The sequence below is a fragment of the Onychostruthus taczanowskii genome, unplaced genomic scaffold (assembly GCF_017590055.1).
Source record: "Onychostruthus taczanowskii isolate IOZ18803 unplaced genomic scaffold, ASM1759005v1 scaffold11, whole genome shotgun sequence".
NCBI lineage: Eukaryota > Metazoa > Chordata > Aves > Passeriformes > Passeridae > Onychostruthus > Onychostruthus taczanowskii.
In genome coordinates, this window is record NW_024497629.1 from 8,173,155 (window position 1) to 8,193,335 (window position 20,181).

General features: G+C 37.7%; 1 protein-coding gene across 4 annotated transcripts in view; it reads left to right on the forward strand.

Annotated features, from left to right (window-relative positions):
* Positions 1 to 20,181, forward strand: part of ROCK2 (Rho associated coiled-coil containing protein kinase 2) — a 103,547-nt gene that overhangs the window by 35,413 nt on the left and 47,953 nt on the right. For all 4 annotated transcript variants that reach the window (XM_041420628.1, XM_041420604.1, XM_041420611.1 and 1 more), the window contains exons 2-3: positions 5,097 to 5,178; positions 15,165 to 15,265. In XM_041420628.1, the coding sequence (XP_041276562.1) occupies positions 5,097 to 5,178; positions 15,165 to 15,265 (183 nt within the window). The remainder of the gene's footprint in view (positions 1 to 5,096; positions 5,179 to 15,164; positions 15,266 to 20,181) is intronic.

Here is a 20,181-nt window from a genome sequence, read left to right on the forward strand (position 1 = left end):
GCCCAGATTATTCCTTCACATACTGATTACTAACACTTAAATAAGAGAAAAGTGAATTGCAACATATCCTAGAGATCACTGAGCAGGGAAAAGGTTGTATTTGCCTTGCATATGACCTTTCGGTTGTTTTTCCTATTGTAGGCTGTTACTGAGCAGTTCACCTTGCATCCAAATGTAGCTTCTGTGTTATGGAAAGAAGTAATTGCTCAGGAAAGACCAGAATTATTTAAGGGTCCCATTGGCATATGGAAGAACATAGTGGAGGTTTAGTCCTGGGAAGAGTCATTAGATGCTTACTTTCTGTGTTCGTAGGTTTGGGTAGTTCTGCCTTTAAAAGAATTTAGGCCCAGTTAGAAGAATGCAATGTGATGTTACAAGACTTTTCTATTCTTACTTTTTGCTGCAGCATATTTTATTAAATTTTATTTGGTGATTTGGAAAAGGAAAGGAATATTTAAAACTTTTAATAAATAATGGTAGAATGAATTTCTGTAGGATCTCATGGGTGTAGGTTGGATGGGAACCTTGAAAGATCATCTATTCCAGCTCCTTGTCTGTAGGCAGGGACATCTTTCACTAGGCTTTTTATATTTTCCAGTTATCGCAGGATTATTAATTATTTTCTGAAGTAACTGATGCCTTTTCTGTTCAGTCATGCACTGTTTGGCCTTGTGTTTTATTTTTTTCACATCATGAAAGTGAGGAATAAAACAAAATAGCCAAAGCTGATTTTGACAGCCAGGGGAGTTTACATGCACATCTCAATGTTAGACAGGTTCAGACAGTTACTTTAACATCAGAAACTCTTACCAGCACGGAATGGTTTCATTTGCTGAAGGCTTCTGTGGGGTTGCCTGGATTGAGAAGCTACTAGTATTTTTCCCTATCACTTACCCTTCTGTCAGAGAAGAACAGAAACATTTAGTTCATGTATTTCATGAACTTTTCTTGCCTGTTTTTTTCTTGCTTCATTCAGGTCGGTAGAGAGTGCAAACTGCTTGCTGGGGAAGCCAAGCTCCCTGTTGTCCACAGAGGGTGACTGCTGTCAGAGTGGCCAAGAACTCTGTTCCTTATGTAGTAGTAGGAGGGTGCTGCAAAATTTATCAAGTTTGGTCTTTTCTCTTGGAAAACATTTCAGCATGTTTGCCATCAGCAAAAGGCTTTTGATGGGGCAGATCTATCTTTGCCAGTGATGCATTTGCTTGGAAGCTGCTATTTTTGGCCTGTTAGTTCAGTCTTTTGTAATAGCAGAAAGCGGAAGTGAGCAGTGAAATCCCTTTAATAGCATATTTCCTGGTTGAAGTGACTTATCTGTGAGGCCTAGACAGAGGAGACGTCATTTCCTGGATTACTTCTCTTCAGAAACTGTCTGTTTTACTGCATAATCTTTTGACCCAGCTTAGTTGTAGTGAATTTTTCTGTTAAGTGATATAAACTAGGTTTTTCAATGAAAATGTAAAGCTTTAAAGAAAACTTTTGACAAAATGCTAGTGTGCAAGACAAGTTTTTCATAAATTACAAGTTGATATGAACGTGAAATGTCTACATTAAAATTTTGTTTAAAAGCTTAAAATCTTGTCTTTGAAAGAGTATGATAATAAGATTTGTTCACAGGGCTAAAAAAAATATGACACTCTTTTTCTTGTGATGATTATACTTATCACCTCTTTTTGACACTAGCTGTATCTGGCTGTGTTCTAGAGTTAGGACACTTCCAAAGAGCTAAAATAGTCATGCTGTTCTCAAATTTCCTTTCATTCATAACTACTTGTGAAAATTCTTACATGGAGTCCATGAAAAAGAGGCAAAAAGAGCTAATTAAAAATTAGCTGCAAATATGATTCTCAGTTTGTGTAGCCTACAAAAAAGCCATGGAATCGGAATGACGTGTGGAGAAAAAAATGACATCTGAAATTATAACATAGAGTTCAGCTTAAATTGGAATATGTATGATTGGTTTGGGCCTTGTAATCCAACTTCACTAAAATTTTTTTGGGTGATAGCTATTCTTCCCCCTGATGTTTTGCATGAAATAGAAGTCAAGCACATATATAAACCCATATATATGGGTTTCTTGGTCAACCACTAAAATATCTTCACATGAAAAGCATTAAGACATCAGGTGACTTCACCTCTCTTACCCTCCAATATAAGAAGAACAAAAATATGCCTTCCTTATTTTTGTTAGCCCAGACTGCTTTTACATATCCAGTAAAGTGTCTACCCAGTTGTTTGTGATCATGAGAGTATTTTTTCAGTAGCAGTGAAAGAATAATGTTGGAGTTTGGTGTAGACTGCCATCTAGTTGGAATTGATACTTCATTAAGCTAAGTGAAATTCTAAAAGGTGGCCCAGCTGTTCCTGTCAGGGCATTCAGCTTGGTCCTTGTCTACATGTTGCAGGTGAGGATCCATATTTCTGCAGACACACTGTGCTGCAGAATGAGATACCCTTTTTTGAAGGTGGTGTTTGCCAAATCAAGAGTAGTATGGATTCTCTTATGCTATTTTGCAGGAAGTCATTTCAAATTAGTACTTTCTGTTGGATTTGTCCAGATTATTGGGCATTAACTGTGCATTTCACGTAGTGAGTAATACATAAGTATATAAAAACTTTGTTACTTTGGTTTGGTTTTATTGTATCTTCTGTGAAAGTGTCATACAAATTAGAAATAAGTCTTCTGTCCCTTTGAAAGATGAGTATGATGTCCTGGTGCATCACTCCTTTCTCCTTAATTTGTCTTGCAGGAGCTGTTATGGTCAAGGCTGAAATAACTCCTATATTTACTGTTATTAAAGCAACTACTGTGCCTTCTTGACTGACTTGCTGTTTGCTTATTTACACTGTCTTATACTTCTTTCTGGTAGGAAGTTCTGAAACTTGATGTGTAAAACCGTTATAGCAGTTAAGGTTACATGGAGTCAAGAGTAAAATTCCGCCTTTTTTCTGTGCAGCAGTGGAAATACCATAGGTGCTACAGAATGTTTGAGATTGGCAAGGGCCTCTTGATATTGTCTAGTCCAACACCCTGCTCACTGCAGGGACTACCACAGTAGGTTGTCCAGGACCATGCCATGTCAGATTTTGAATGTCTCCACTGGTGGAGACTTCCACAGCCTCTGTGGGCAATTTGTTCCAGTACTTGACCACTCTCAGAAGGAAAAAAGTGTGGTGTTCAAATAGAGTTTTGTATGTTTTACCTTATGTCCATTGTCTCTTGTCCTGTCAATGAGCAGTGCCTTTTCTTCTGTCCTTCCCATCAGCTGCTTGCAGACACTGATGAGCTCCCCTGACCTCAGTCTTCTCAGGTTGCAGTCACAGCTCTTTGAGCCTTCCCTCTTTGGGGAAATGTGTTAGTGCCTTAATCTTACTGGCCCTTTGCTGGACTTACTTCAGTAGATCCCTACCTTTGATGGTTTGGGAGACCAGGAGTGAACACTGCACTCCAGATGGGACCTCATCAGTGCAGAGTAGAAAGGAACCTATTGTTCACCAGGATCCTCTAGTGCTTCTTTGCAAAGCTGCTCTCCTGCTTGTCAGGCCATAGCCTATACCTGGTACCTGGGGTTTTTCTTCTCCAGCAGCAGGACTTGGCTTTTCCCCTTACTGACCTTTGTGAAAACCTTCTCTGTCCAAGAGAAGTGCCAGTGCAGGGGTGCACTGCTGGTGACCAGCTCTGACTCGACTTTGTGCCTCTGATCAGTCTTCTGGGCCCAGTCTTTCAACCAGCTTTTAATCATTTGTCTAACCCATACTCCATCAATGTGTCTGTGACACTTTCCAAGACACTTTCATTCGTCAGGAGGCAAAAATAAATTAATAAAATCCCTTCATTTTGGAAATTGTCTTAACCATTAATGTGTTTTGTGATGTAAACTGATATTGCCATGGATGAGGTGGTCTTATTTTTGTATGAGCTTATTTAGGACAAAGTGGCATTCAAAATGTATTTAATAACCTTAGGCATTGCCTTTGAATCTTTCCAGATATGTTATTAAGATGAATATTGTAATAATTTTAGTAATATTTGCAGTAAACCTTCCCAGATATATTAATAAAAATATAAAATCAGCAGGTTGTATAGCCTCAGTTATGAAGAAGTCCAAAAAGCTGTCTAGTTCTGTTGGCTGCCTATTAATAAACATGATGCGGTCTCTGATTTAAATCTCTGTGATGCCCTGTCAAGGCTCAAAAACCTGAAAAAGCAGTCTCAGGATTTTGTTCTTAGGGCAATGAGTAAAGCTGCCAGTTCTGGCTGAACACTGGAGCTGCTGACAATGAATGGTGTATACTCCTCTTAGTATCCGCAACTAATTTTTAGTTTTATTTGTCCCTGTGTAACTGGAGAGGTCTCTGTGTTTGAAGAGTAATTTTCTCAAGTTTTTCCAGGTTGCAGAAAGATGGAATTGAGTAAAGTCTTGTAACAGGCATTTAAAATACTATTTTTAGTTTAGCTTTGGTGATCTCATCCCTTGCCATTTTAGAAGTCTCAATTGTTTTCTGCTGAGGCATTGATAATGGGTAGCAGAACGGCATGTAGAGTTCTGGCTCATCTTCTGTTGAGTCACTTAGAAAAGGTATTTTAGTGTTGTGAGCCTGAATTACATGGTGAATTGTCTTCTTAGGTTTAGGCCATGTCTTGCTTCCAAGAAAAATGTGTGGTTGGTTTTTGAATGTCCAGAATGAGAATGTAGAGAGACTTTGATGAAAGCAATAATATGGATATACAAACATAAAGTCTTTGCAGGAAAAGTGTAACAGAAGTAAGAAAAATGGATTGTCTGAACTCAGTATCTTAAATCAGTGTTTAATGAGTAAGATTACTTACTGATTAAGATTAAAACTACTACTCCAGTTTAAGTCCCAGTGCCACTAATCAGTGGTAATATAGCTGTACTGTTTATAGAACTTGGAGCCAGTCAGTGTGTGTTGGCTCCTCTGCTGGTTTATAAACATACTTGAGAGCTTGTTTGATTTGCCTACTAGGAATGTAATGCGTGCTTGAATAATGTATAATCAGTCTCAGTGCAGTAATTTTAAGTAAGTTGTTAATTAGATTTTAGAATTCAATTAACTTGGTTTTATTTTTTTTTCAGGATGGCTTGAATTCTTTGGTCCTTGATCTGGATTATCCAGCGCTGAGGAAGAACAAGAACATTGATAATTTTTTAAATAGATGTAAGTTGCAAGTGACTCTTAAACAATGACATTGTTGTGATCTCAATCATGAGAAGTGGAGTGGTCAGAAATGCATTACTCATGGTTATTCTACTGACTTTTATAAATCTGAGCTTCAGAAGGTTTTGGAGGACCATTTATTACACAGAGAAATTTCATTAAGGGAGTTGTTATATTGTGAAAATATGTTGGAAAATACCAGATTTTTATTTTCCTAAATAACATAAAATGGAAAACCCTTTTATGTTATTTTCTTATCTTACGTATGTGTAGCTACATAACTTGCTACGTATATCCTAGTTATTATTCTTCAGGAATTCATTACACTGAATGTCAGCATTGTTTGTATAGTCATATTTAATCTAACAGAGAAGCCCTCTGTGGGTTTTTAAAACTAAATTGTTGTACCATAAAATCTGTGTGTTCATTTTTGAACCTTTGCATAAGTGTTTGTGATTCTCCCCAAATTAATTGTAGACAGGATCTTGGAGTTTATTAAGCATATGATTCTACATCAGAATATCTGTATTTTGTGGGTTTTGAAGTGTTTTCTATTATTGTATATAAGCAGAACATTTTTTTCTTGTAAAAATAGCAGATTATTCTGTAATTTGCAGTGAGTAAGCCTTCTTGGAATAACTATGCTTTGTAATGAGTTTATTTTGAGATATATATATTTTTTTAAAAATACCTTTTCTATTGCATATGTTGGGGTTAGGTTTCTGCAGATGCAGTCTTATTAGCAATTCCTTTTAAATTCTTTACTGCTAAGAAGTGTGTGTGTCTGCTCTGTGTTGCCCTGGGACTCCTTGGAATATCCACTCACAGTCCTCACTTGAATAAGTGGCAGGTGAAGTAATTTGTGTTCTTTTTTTGGAATTCAGTGCTTCTCCATCAGGTTTAGCAGAGCCCCGTAGATGGACATACAACTTTTACAGTTGCCAGTAAAGTGTCATTTGGAGAAATCACTTAAAATACAGTAAATAAGAAGGAGCAGATTAGGACATAGAGGCATACCTTAGGATTATTTTCAGTTTGAGTTCAAAGGAATTCAAGCAGATAATTGTGAAAGAAAGGGTCTGTAACAGCATTTTAAGTACCTTTGTTATTTGCAACTGAGCATTGTATGTGTAAAGTGAGGGGAAACCCCTATGAAAATGACATAAATAACATTTATCAGCAAATTCTATAAGCTGGTCATATTTGCTTTTACATTACCATTTTTGCAGTAGAACAAAATTAGAAGCCTTTCTCTGATCAGAAGACCAGTGTCTTTTGACTATTAGAAATAGTAACTGTGGGAAAACAGTTTAGCCTCAGGAACAGGTTGGGGTTTTGGTAGTTATTTGATTGGTTTTTGTTTGTTTGTTTGTTTGTTTTCTGCAGCCCCTGAACATTCTGGCTGTCTGTCTCCCTTTCTTTGAAGGCTGTTGCTCCTTCTCTTCCTCTAGGTTCTCTGTCATTGTTGTAGTAAATATTTTTAAGTATTTTATGTGATGTGAGGGCTACCAGCAATGTCAAACATGAAAATACATTTTTGTTCACAATTTTGTTACTGCCTTTTTATTGTTAAATCAGCTGACAGTATACTGTTGAAATAGCCAGGTACTAGTTAAAAGAATTTTGAGATGTGTTACAAAAAAATTCACAGTAGCTAATAGTGAGTTTTTAAGGGTGCACTTCATCCTTACCTGTTGAACTCTAAAATAGCATGCAACACCTGACTATTTTGGTCAACATATCGTGTGACAGTGCATCTTTCTTAAGAATCACGCATGTAACTTCTCTCCTGTTTCTGTACTGACTGGGAGAGAATAAAAATAGTGCTGCATATCTTCTGAGATTTACACTTAGGGAAAAAATAAATTGTGAAATGAGAATTTTGTAAACATTTGAGGCTGATAATATTTTGATATTGCAAAAGAAAGAATCAATCCTGCCGTAGTGATTAATTTCAAAGTCTTTTCCGACACAGGTGGTTGTACGCTTTGTTATATACCACACAGGGGAACTGAGCAGAGTTAATGCAGAGAGTCAGGTTTCATTTTTTCTTTTTATTAAAACTAGTCAGGCAAAATAAAAGCAAAGACCAGTTTCTGATTTTCATTTCACTTCACTGATACTTGTGCTAGCACAAAATGAGCCACTCAGATACATGAAAAAACAGGACAACAAATGGGTTCTTATTGACATCGCCATTTTATGCAGTTTAAAATTGCTAAACCCATAGCTCAGGCCTTCTTGGAAACTGTTCTGAGGGTAGTAAGTATCACTGGAAAGAGTGTGGCACGTGCTTGCTGAAGTCTTTTGCCACCTAGGGCTTGGAAGAAAAGTTGGGAACTGTATTGAGAATTTATGGAACTGTAAGTTGTTGCCTTCTTAGGGTAAGGAACAGTGAGTTCTTGTCTCTTGTGATTTTTCTCAGCATCTGAAGAACTGCCACAAATGCCTAGCTGAGAACTGCTGTCAAAAGGTTCTGACAAACTCTGTGAGCACTCTGTGCCCGGGGCCTGGAGCCTGCATCCCTCCCCAAGGCTTCCTGAGGCCAGCACGGAGAGGTGGCAGGGCCTCCTGGGAGTTACACTGTGCTGCACAGTGAGGCAGCTAAGGCAGAGTCACTGTGATTCTTCTCATCCACATTACACAATTCTGCAGAAATTGTGGCAAACACTAAATAATCATCGCACTTTCAGTCAGTTTAATCACTTAGTTCTTCCACAATAACACTTTGAGAGATGAATTTTCTTTTCCCCACCACAATCCCAGGGGTTTGCATACACCCTGCTTCCAACCTACATCAAGTTATTACTATTCAGGTTAATGTTTTATTATTATTATTTTTTTTTAATTTAAAAGTGAAATATCTAGCTCTGCAGCTGAGACATTAATTTATGTTCTGCTCTATTCCTTATTGCAAGCTGAAACTCAAATGTTTCAACTATTTCACAAAGGCAGTTTATTAATTGTCCATACCATAGGAGTTAGGTGTATTCTGTTTCTGTGACCACTTTGCTGAAGCAACCTCTTCACTTCTTTAATATGAAAGAAACTCTTTAATTGCCTGCTTTGCCTTACTATTCTGATTTCTTACCACTTTCTTTAAGGTACTGAACCAAAGTGTAGCCTGTGTTTGTTATAAGAGGCACATCAAATATATGACATAATACAACCATTCGTTTTCAGTCTTTTTGTTCCTTTTCTGTTGCTTTAATCAGCTGTTTGGGTTCTGATTTAAATGCTCTGTTTTTTAGCATATTCATGGAACAGAAAAGTGTAATGCAATATTTAATTCCCAAAACAATGAGAGGAATCTCATTGCTCCTCTGAGAGCAAAAACTAATTTGCTTATTTTAGAAAAGGAAGCTGAGTTTTTCAGCATGGGATTGGTATAACAAATCTTTCTTGGTCTTTTCCTCTTCTGTCATCCAGGCAAAGACAATAGGTTGAGTAAATTCTTCCAAGTCAATTTTTGCTGCTGTCTAAGATTTGCCAAGTGTTAAATCATGTCTTAGTGGTTTGTGCCTTTTTTGGTGGTCTCCCATTCAGATGCAACTTAGTCTGAAATAGTTAAATAACAGGTTTGAGCAATAGTTGGAAACATTTTAATCATTTATCATCTTATCATCATGAATAGAAGGGCAAGGAAAAATGGATTTTGAGCAAGTCCAAATAGCAGCATAGAGAGGGGTACCATCAACAGGCCTTGTACAACCCAGAAGTCTTGACTCCCTAAATGGATTGGTGATTTTCTATGCATTATTAAGCATCACTCAACAGTTGGAAACTTGTGTTGTTAAAATGATTTGCTGATGTTATGTAGGTTGGCAGACTTGCAGAGTGTAGTAACAGTGGATGTATTTACAGTAGAAGGGACTTCTAGTAGAGATGTGACACCTGTGCACCAGTTTTTCTAGACTCCCTGAATAAATTCCCTGGAAAGTTCCTTTGGCCATTTTCCTCTCCAAGAAGACACTGCTTACTTGGAAGATTAATTTATGGCAAAATCAACAGTTCTGGTTCCTTCCCTTGCATTTTGTTATGTCATTTGAAGTTGCTGAATCCTGCCCAGCCTTGTGGTTACTGACAGGAACTGCTGTTACCCGGTGTGGTGTGAGTGCCTCCCAGGGCTGCAGCTCTGTGTGCTCTGGGCTTCCTGTCAGCAGCACTCATGAAATGTCAGATGCCATTTGCTGTCTTGGAAATTTAGTGCACTGTAGAACTTCCACTGAGTTAAGGAGCTAATTGCTCCTCTGGTTTTCTCTTGGCTTCTCTAAGGCAGCTCCCTGCCAGGTCTTCACAGTCGCCTTAGCAGGCTGGGCTCCAGTTCTGTTCTTAATGATATTGTTCTGGTAGGAGTAGGGATGGGAGAGGTATCAAATAACCAACTTTCCCAAGCAGAGCATGGAAGCCACAGTGTGTAAGACAGAATGTCTTACATGTATAAACAAGTTATATGTCAGTGTCATTAACCACATTCCCTTTTGGGTACTTGGTAGATACAAAGGAATTCAGCCCTGATGTATTGTAATGTATTTTCATTACATTAGGGATGTGTTCTCTGTAAGCCAGAGAGGGCTGCTGCTTTCTGTTTCCCTGTGTTCTGCTCTTTTCCATCTATGCAAGAGAACATAGTTCTTATGTTCCCCTTTTCTTTCTCTGAGCGAGGAAGCATTACCCTTTCTGGAGCTGTGCCTTCTTGTTCCTGATTCTGCAAGGCCTCCAGCACCTTCTTCTTCTTCTTCTTTTTCTTCTTCTTCACACACCTTTGACGAGACACTATGGATGCACCCCTCATTACTTCAGTCTTTCTGTTGTGCTTTCTGTTTGGTTTTGTTCAGCTGTGATATTGCAGCACTTCCTGGCTGTACTTCAGTTTAACTTCTGGATGGACTTCTGCCTAGGGCGGCAACTTTTGCCTTAACATACTTCAAAGCAGCACTCATTGACTGACTGTGTCTGATCTGTGGGGTAAAATTGTACTCCCTTGAAATTTTATTCATCATATGTACACTTCCCAGAACTGCTTGATATGCATTTTTTTTTTTTTTGAGAAAATAACCTGCATATGAACTTTTTTTTACCTTAAAAGGCAGAAAAGTTTGGGGTTTTCCTTCCTCTCCATCCCTCTTTACTGTCCTAGACAGGTATTTTTTCAATTTTCACAAATGTTTGCAACCTTCAGCCGCATTCTTGCTGCCAGCTGTCAGTGACTGATCCAAACACTCTGCCCTTTCAGAAAGTGAAACTTAATTTGTTTAAAAGTTATAGTGCCATTTTCAAATAGTAAATCAAAAGTTGTCTTTAAAGACTCTTTGTATCTAACATTCCTGGTCCTTCCTGTGTTAACTGAGTCATAGGTGATGGTATTCTCATGTTTTAGGACTTTTACTTAAATGTCACAATATTTCTATAAGATTCCATTGCATCCTGGGGCTGGGGTGTCCATCTAATGTCTTCCTTTAACATAACATTTTCCTTCTGCTGGGCTTTGTGCTGTTGCAAATTCATGAGACATGCAAACAGATACCAAAACTTTCAAACTCATCTGTGTGAAATCTGAAAGTTCAGACCACTATAAGAAGGCTGCTGTTGGAAAGGTCTCCTGCACCCTGACTTAGATCACATTATGTGATATGTGAACTAAATCTTATGATCCAGTATGTTGCAATTATGATGTGGCTTCAGGGTTAATCAAAGCTTGTCTTTTTGCACCCCAGTTTTTTTCATTCCATGCATTGATTATCTGTTCCATATCCATAAGATTTTATGCCAAAATAGACAACCCATCTGTGTTACAGATACCTTCACAACATTTGCATCCCTATGTGATACTATTATTAACTGAGATTATTAAATTTTAAAGGAGTGGTAACCTCACTACTCTCTAAAGAGGGGAAAAGTGGAGAAGGGAGGTGCTGAGCTCTGCTTCTGGGGATGCAGTGACAGGACATATGGGAATGGTCCAAAGCTGCACCAGGGGAGGTTCAGACAAGACATCATGGAACATTTCTTTTCTTTGAGGGTGGTCAGACACTGGAGCAGGCTTCCTTGAGAGACAATCCATGTCCCAAGTTTGTCAGTGTTTAAGAGGCATTGAACAACTTTTAACTGTTGGTCAATCCTGAAATGGTCAGTGGTGGTCGCTGTGGGTCTCTTTGAACTGAAAGGGCTATAATTTATTCTATTCTATTCTATTCTAAGCAAGTAGGATTTTCCATCTCAGCATTTCACAGGGATGATAAAACTAGGTTGTTTTGATGGTTGTTTCATATATTTTTGGGTTTTTCATTGCTTGTTTCCTTTATTTAATGCTTGAAGAGTTTCACTGGAGATGTAGGAACTTTGTTTATGGTTTCTACCTTATACAGAAGTATTCCTGTGAGTTTCTTCTCAGATATTGAGCTGCATAAAACTGCACACTGCTTTTTCATGTGTTTAGATCCCTGCTCATTTCACATATTTGAAAACATTGAAACATGTCAGAAACATTTCAAATAAATTCATGTCATTCCTGTGTCTAATGAGATGTAACATTATAGTCAAACATGTAACTGCACATTCTCTGTCACTTTCAGTCTGCTGATACTCTCTCTCTACTGCTGCTTCCTGTGAATTTGTATTTATCTTCCTTGTCTAGTGCCAGGGCTTGTGATCTGGAGTTCCAAACACAGCATTCCCTTTGCAATCTGCACAATTAATTAAGACTATTAACAAAAATAATATACTTGGTGTGGGTGAAGCACTGTTGCTTTCCTGTGCTCTTGGTCTAGGCTTTCATTATTCTGTATGGAAAAAACATTCTCTCAACTCCTCTTTCTGTTGGCATACTGGATTACTTTGGTCTTATAAGTACACTGAATGTAGCAGATTTGTTTACTTTTGGAGATTTTAATTGCCTCTGTCCTTACAACTTTACTAGCAGATCATTCCCTCATTGTAACATTAATCTCTCCCCTTCCATGTCACATCCAGTCTTTTCCTCAGAAGAAACTTCCAGTTGTGTTTTTGTGTTCCACAGGTTAGGAAGGATCTCTGGAGGTCAGCTGGTCCAACTCTCTGCTCAAAGTCAAGCCACTTTTGATGTTATATCGGATCGTTTAGGTTCTTGTGCAGCTGAATTTTGAGAATTTCCAAAGATGGAGTTTTTTAGCTCCACTTGACAGTCTGCACCTTTCCTCCATTCTTACTATTCTTTTCCTACAAAATAGGATTTCTGGTATTTCGTCGTGTCTGGTGACTCTTGTCCTTTCACTTTGTACCCCTTAGAAATAAAACCTCATTTCAGCTTCTGTTGAGACCAACCATTTATCCATCCCTAACCTGAGCAATTCCAGTTCTCTCAGCTTCTCTTGAGCATCATGTGAGCATCTTGGTGGTCTTCCATGAAGCTAGGGAATATTTAGTATTTTTTGTGCACTGAGGACCCCAAAGTTAGTCATAATATTCCAAATATGGTTTCACAAATGGCAGATCAGGGAGGAAATCTATATCACTCAATCTACTGGCTGTGCATTTACCAGCATGTACTCACACAGTCACTGCAAAAGCTGGCTCCTCATTCCCCTCTGCTTGGCTTGTTGTCCACCAGGGCTATCAGGTCCTCTTTCTCATGGTGCCTTCTAGCTGGTGAATGCATCCTATTCCATTGTGTGGTGCTGTTCAATCCCAGCTGCAGGACTCTGCACTTGCTGTTGTTGAACTGTGAGCTTCCTGTCAACTCATTACTCATCCTGTCTGGGTCACTCATAGAAGCCACCTTGTCCTCCAGTGTGTCAGCTTTGAACTTAAAACCACTGGCTGGGACTGCAGCAACTTGTCCACTCGCCTGCTAATTCCTCTGTGCAGTCCATGTCAGCATGTTTCACTATAAAGATACTTTCACATGTTGTGTTGGAGTCTCTTATATCCCTTCATAATCCTGGCTAGTTTCAGTTCCAGCTGAGCTTGGTTTTCCCAATCCCATCTTTTCTGGTTTGGGAGGTTCCTGCTGGGTAACCCAACTCAGCTTTCATGTTCCTTTTACCTTTACCTTTACCTTTTGTGGTGAGTTGAGGCAGAGGTTGCCCATTTAGGCAACTGGCTCCTGCCATTCCTGCTCAATTTCTAACTGGAACAGCTTGATAGCTAACTGGAACAGACTGTTCTTGTGCTTTGAACATATCTTTGAAGATCAGCCCACTCCTCTGCCCTTCACAGCAGCTTTTCACAGGATCCTGCCAGTGAGTTTTCCGAACCAGCCATAGTCTGTTCTCCTGAAGTCCAAGGTCTGCTATTTTCCATCTTCAGATCTGTTCGAGTCTTAAATTTCATCATCTTACAGTTGCTTCTGCCAAGTCTGCCACAGACTGTCTTCCTGAGCCAGTTCATTCTTGTTTTTGAGTCATAAATCAGGAGTGCCTCCTTGTCCACTTCTGTTGCACTCCTACTCAGACATAAGGGTCCCTGCTACTGAAATCCCTGTGTTGTGTTGTACGACACACACAGATAGTGATATGATCCATAACTGAAAAACAAGTATCACTTCTTATGCCTAAATCTTGTACTTTAACATCTTTTGATTTCAGAGGACTCTATGCAGACGGAGAGTTCGTTCTGGTGTGAGTTAGGTGGTTGTTTTGAGGGTTGTTAGGACTCAGTAAAATGCCTTACTGGCTTATTGCTTGTTTGGAAGAAAAGAAGTGTTCCTGATGGTCAGGCAGGATTGCTTGTGACCTGCCAAGTTGCTCTTCATGCATATGTAGGAATGGTTAAGCTATTTACTAGATGTTCTTATCATTAACTCCTTTAGACCATGTCATCTTTAATGTCATACTGCATTAACTGTATTTCTCATCCTTTTCTCCCCTGTATTCAGATCTGAGATCCTCCTTAATGCCTTTCTAGGGATAAAATTCCATAGTATTTGACCCTTAACAGGGATCTTGCAGTATAAACCTCTACCCCTCTCTGAATATAAGCATCCAGAGCTTTTCATACAATGTCATGCTTTTCCCTGGTAGAGTTCTTGCTCCAGCCACCTGTTTGCTTTGTTTTGTTCTTCCTTTAAGTGTGTGTAGGACCTTGTCATGCCTCAGATTACCTCCAGTATTATGGATTCCATTCACTGATTCAATTATCTTTTGTCCTCATAATAAGAATAGATTTTAAAAAATGCGTTTAGCTGGGAATGCATTCATAGCATGCTTCATTTACAAGAATAAAGATTCTCTAGGACCTTGTGTGTTTTTAGAACTTGTCAGAGATCAGAATTTCACTGTTTTCCCTTTTACAGATTCTTGCACCTGCTGATAAGACACGTACTGATAGGCAGTGCTTTTCTGCAGAATGCTAAACAGAGCATTGTAGACATCATTTTAAGAAGTGTAAAACTACACATGCAGTGAACACCAAAAAAGTAGTGTGAGATGGCCAGCAGTTCCATACACATATGTAAACTTGAATCAGTGTTTCGTATGGAATGGGTGGGTGAGTGGATGTGCCAGATCTTTGTGTGATCTGCAGTTGTCCATGAAGGTTACCATGGCACATTTCTTGCCATGTGAGTGCTGTTGAACCCTCCAGGTGTGCAGGAGCAGGTTGCACCTGCAGTGCTTTTTGCATACCACATACTCCACCTTGGCATTATCAGTGGAGTGTCAGTGGATCCTGGGAGTGCAGCAGGTAGCAAGAAATGACTGAAAATTCCAGATAGGCATCTCTGGCTCTCTTCCAGAATCTTCCCATAAGCTTGTGAATGATTATTAGAGGTGTGAAATGAGAGTCAGCAAAATATGAAAGATATTTCATTTGTTAAAGCTAAAGGTAGACAGCTAAAAGTTTCCAAAGAATAATGAAAGGGGATATTAATAGTGACTACAGATTTCAAGAATTACCAAGAAGGCTCTAAACATTTGAATAAAAATAGCTTATTTTTACTGTAAATGAATAGCTAAAATTGTATTCTGTTAATGCATGCATTATCGCAACTTCTGTTTGATTTGTTTTAGATGAGAAGATTGTGGAAAAAATCCGAGCTTTACAAATGAAAGCTGAAGACTATGATGTTGTTAAGGTGATTGGAAGAGGGGCTTTTGGAGAAGTGCAGCTGGTAAGAATGTAATGATTTAATGTTTAGACAGATTAACAGCTTTAGCCAAAACCTTCCTCAATCTTCATGTTTTATATTTAAAAATTCTTCTTGAAAAGAACAAGTGTAATTTTCATTGTATTGAGATTGTTTCTGTGCATAGTAAACAGTAAATCTGAGTTTAAAATATGATGGATAGGAAGGGAAGAACTCAGGAATGTTTTCTATCCTTTGATCAAAACCAAAAAGGCAGCTCATGGGAATTCTAAATCTTTTTGGCCACAAGTATCACTGTATAATAATATATGAAACCTTCTACAAAAGAGCAGGTGAACACCGCGACGAAAGATTTTTGTTTTGTTCTTGTAATTGTGATGCTTGCAATGTATTTTAAGCGACATGACTCACAGGATTTTTAAAAGATTCCTTCCATAACATTGTCCACTTGACATTGTATGCAATATAATATCTAAAGTATGAATGAGATTACTTTTAAAATTTCTATTGCAGAGAAATTCTGTTATAAAAAAAGATAATCACACTACAAAAAGTAACTTGATGTATCACATGTAATCTTTTAATTTAATTTTGATTTTTCCAGGACTTCCAAGTCCTACTGTCTGATAAGTGGCACAAAAATGTGAACCTATGTATGAGATGGATTGATATGTCAGTTTTGAAATATGTATTGGATGTAAGTGCCAGGTAGAATCTAGAATGCAAACATTAGGGACAAGTTATCATGAGCTAACAGATAACTGTGCACCAGCTGATCCATGGTATTTTCTGGGTGAGTATTTTTAGAGGAAGAGAGGTATGAAGCAACTCACTGGAAAGGGGAGCAACTGCAATTGAAGCTTGTTATCTTGTTACCACAAGGTAACAAAAATTACTCTTTTGGTTGTACTTGTTGACCTGGAGCTGGCATTTTACTGCTCTGTGGTAATTTTGCATAGGAAGCTGGGAAAATCATATTGTCTTGTAATGTATAACCATTTTGGAAAATGCAAAGATGTGTTGGAGTTTTGTTGAGGAATATGGTAAGATCTAAGCTGTGAAGGGCTTATAGGAGACACAGCGTATAATGGCAATAAATTTATGATCCATTTATAAAATTCTTTGTATTTTCCATACTAAAGTTGTTGAAATTTGTTGGAACTTGAAAAAAAAAAACCCTCTGACTAACAATTTACATGACTCTTGGATAATTTGCAAATTTAGATGTGATTAGTACGGCAGATAGCAACATCTAATCAGCAATTTAATTTTTTCATTTTTATTCATCTATGTCATTTTTTAAGACAACTTCATCCAAGTCTAGTAGCACAAGAATGTAGCACTCTCTTATCTTTCTTTCTGTAAGGGTCATTTACACTTTGTTTTTGTCCAGAAGAGTGAATGAAATATGGAATGGAGTATTTCCAAAAATCCTCATTCTCTAGCATGGCTTTAAAGAATTATTATGTATATTTGTATCCTTGCATGATTTTATATCTTTATAGGCAAGAAATTAAGAACAAAAACAAAACCTGCAGCAGAACCTTACTTTTTTGTGAAGGAGCTGCTGCAGGGTGTTTGTAAGAAAGCAGTCTAGTCCATGTCTTTTCAGTGACAGTCACATCAAATGGTTTATTTTAAAGTCTTTTATTAGACATCTGTGTCTTTACATTAGTCCATATGGAGCAGTGAATAGAGTTGCTCCTTATGCACTGACATGTGAAGTCAGTGAAAAATCAAGTGGTAAGGAGTGTTCGTTGTCCATTTGTTGAGGGGGTAGGAGATGAAAAAGAGCAAGTCCCAATAACAAAAATCATGTGCCATTTTTAGATGTCACACTCATATTTCCTGGAAGCATCCAAGAGAAGTATATTTTTGATGTGCTTCAAAAATGAAAATTAATTGTTTTCATATGTGTATTTCTTAAAAACAGAAGGGTTTTTCTAAATTATTTTTAATTTCTTTTTAACAATTAATTTCAAATAGAAGGTCTTGATTTGTCCTGGAAACTCTTTTTCTTAATTCACTATGTCATACACAATTTAAATTTTTAAGAAGAGATAATTTTTTGTAGTGTACATACTGCAGTTGGGCACTTTGAGGGATCTGAAGACATACTTTATTTTTCATTTGCTCGACCATTAAATGTAATGACAAAATGCCTAGTACAATGGTGGGGTTTGGGTTGTGTTGTTGTCATGGGGGTTTTTAAAAAACCTTTAATAAGCCCTTCAAAAAAAGCAAGAATCCTTGGTATTGGAACAAAACTTCTGAGTGTTCATATAGAGCTCTTCTGTACTTCATGTCAATTTAAAAGAACACTTTTTCTGGAGAGTAAAAATACAAGTAGAAATCACAATGTTATGCAGTCTTACAGCTGAAAAGCAGTGGGCTAATAAATACAACTGCAGATCTGAACTAATATTAGCTGCTGATGTGGACATACATACCTCAGTTTTTTGCCTCACAAGGTATGGTACAAGTTTAAACTATTGAGCTAAGCTCTGTCTATTTCTACTCCATTCAAAATGTTGACACCACTGTTGCAGATAATGGATTTGCAGTAATGAAAATATTTTACAACGCTTTCTGTGATCAAAATAGAAATTTGCTTCAGTAGGGATTAAATACAGAAAGAACCATAAATAAAACATGATTGAATGCATGAGTTAAATTAATGAATGTTGTGTTATCAGTATGTGTTATTGTGCACAGGAATCGTAGCACAAATATTTATTATATGTTTCTAATGATTATATTAGTAAGCTCATTTTTTGGCTTGCAATGCTTGCAGCTTAAGATAGTTAGCTATGACCTCTTTCATGTAATTTTATTTTCCATAAGTTTTCCGCTCTAGTATAATATTTTCTTGCTGAAGAACTGAAGTGAAGCAATCAGCTTTCCAGATTCTGTCAAGAAAGTGAAATACATTCTCTTTTGTTGTGTCTTACAGCTAGATTTTTTTAAAAAGGCTTGATTTTTCCTCTTCCTCTCCCCTCCAAAAAATTTTGAAAATAGTCCAATAAAGAGAGATCAGATGACTCTGGTCTGAGCATCTGACTGTGGTGGAGAAACAATTTCCTTACAAATCCAGAAGTATTAAACTCTACACTTGTGCTCTGGTCTTGGTTTTGCTGGGTCTGTACTGACGGGGAAAACTGAGAAAATGATTGCCAGATGACTTCTTCTCTTACGCAGTGCCGTAAATAAAAGTGACTGGTGTCTAGGGCAGACAGAAAAATTGAATTATGGTACTTAACATGTTACTTCTGGTTTATGCAGAAACAGTTATTTATGAAAGCACATTCTGAGTTCCTCTTGTTTGTTTTCACTTGTGGAAAATCATCTTGATTTGAAATTGAAACTTATCCTTAGTTCCTTCTCCCAGGTCTAACCGTGAAGGACTGTAATGCTGCAGTGACACAGCAGACTGACCTGCTCATGCACTGGAAGAGAAAACTAAAGCAAAGTTAACACTTCCCTGTGTTTGGGTGCTACAGAATGGTCTGAGTGACAGTCTTTACTGTCTGATTTCTCAGAGTTGCAAAGCACTGGTTGTCATAGTTGTGTAAACAGATGCTGGTTTATTTTTCTTCATTAAGTGCTTTGATTATTAGGTTTAATTCCCCATCCACTGCAGATGTACAGTTCTGTAGTAAAGCAGATAAAGCAGTCATGTTTTATTACCTGAAAATTTGTCAGGACATAAAATTTGATACCCTATCTGTAGTAATTTCTTACAGCTTTATTAGTTATTTTAGGATACCTGTAATTACTTCAAGCCTTAGAGTTCATTTCAAAACTCCACTCTAGGATCGTAATTTTTTTCAAAATCATAAAAGAGACAGTATCATTACAATAATATGTACTAAATCGGATAACTTCAAATCAATGTGTTATTTTCTTTGCCTACAGATTGTCTTCCCATGTGAATGCTGGGGAAATTATGGAGGCATTTTGTTTATTGAAAGTATTAGATTGTTGAAGCAGAGTAGAGTGAAATTCTTTTTTCTTAATGCATTTTCATGAGTTAAACAAGGCCATGTTACTCAGTGCTAATGGCATGAAGGGATTTTCCTACCTATTTTGAGAGTTACTCTGGTGAGCTGCAGTTTAAATTTGGCAGTTCATTTTAACAGTTGGAAGAAATTGAAACATCATGACAGTTTAATACATGAATAATCTGCTGTATGAGCTAATATCTGTATGTACAAATATAGCTCTGAATAAAGAGCAGAGTGACTAGCAGCTCAAAAGGCTGTCTCCAGGGGCCATGGTGCTGATAGGAGGAGGAATGTCAGCGGTAGGTCTGCTCACCTGCAAGGAGTGCCAAGATATATTGAGTCTCTGACTGTGCCAATATACTTATTATTGCTTTGTTTTTGTACAGAGAAAGAACCCGTCTTGAAATTTTCTCAAGAAATCATTTAGCCAATAACCTGTTGGCCCTATTTAGACAGGTGTACAGACTGATTTTGAGCCCCCCCCCCACCCCTCTTTACTTTGTTTCTACTGTATATGAGCTTCCTTCAAGCTGTGATGACTTTCAAGAATTTTTTTCCTCAAGGCATGGGACACAGTTGTTTTTCTAAATGCAGGCAGCTATTCCAACTGCACCTAGGCAAGTGTACACACTGACTTCAGGAATTGTAAACTACTAAATACATTGCAGAGCTTCCATGTGAAATTTCACAGAATATGCATCTTCAATTGAACAATATCTTTTTGAGGTTTCTGGTCTTTGTGTTTCTTCTGGTTTTGGGCAGGATTACAAAAGCTCTACTTAGGGGAGTATAGTTTGTGGTGTACCACCAAGTCTTTGTAAATTTTCCCATGTGGGATTAGTAAGTAGGAAGAAGATAGATTTCAAAATCCTGTTTTAGGACACCTTCACTAGCTGACTAATTAATGCCCTAAAATATACTTACAGAGTTGTTAAT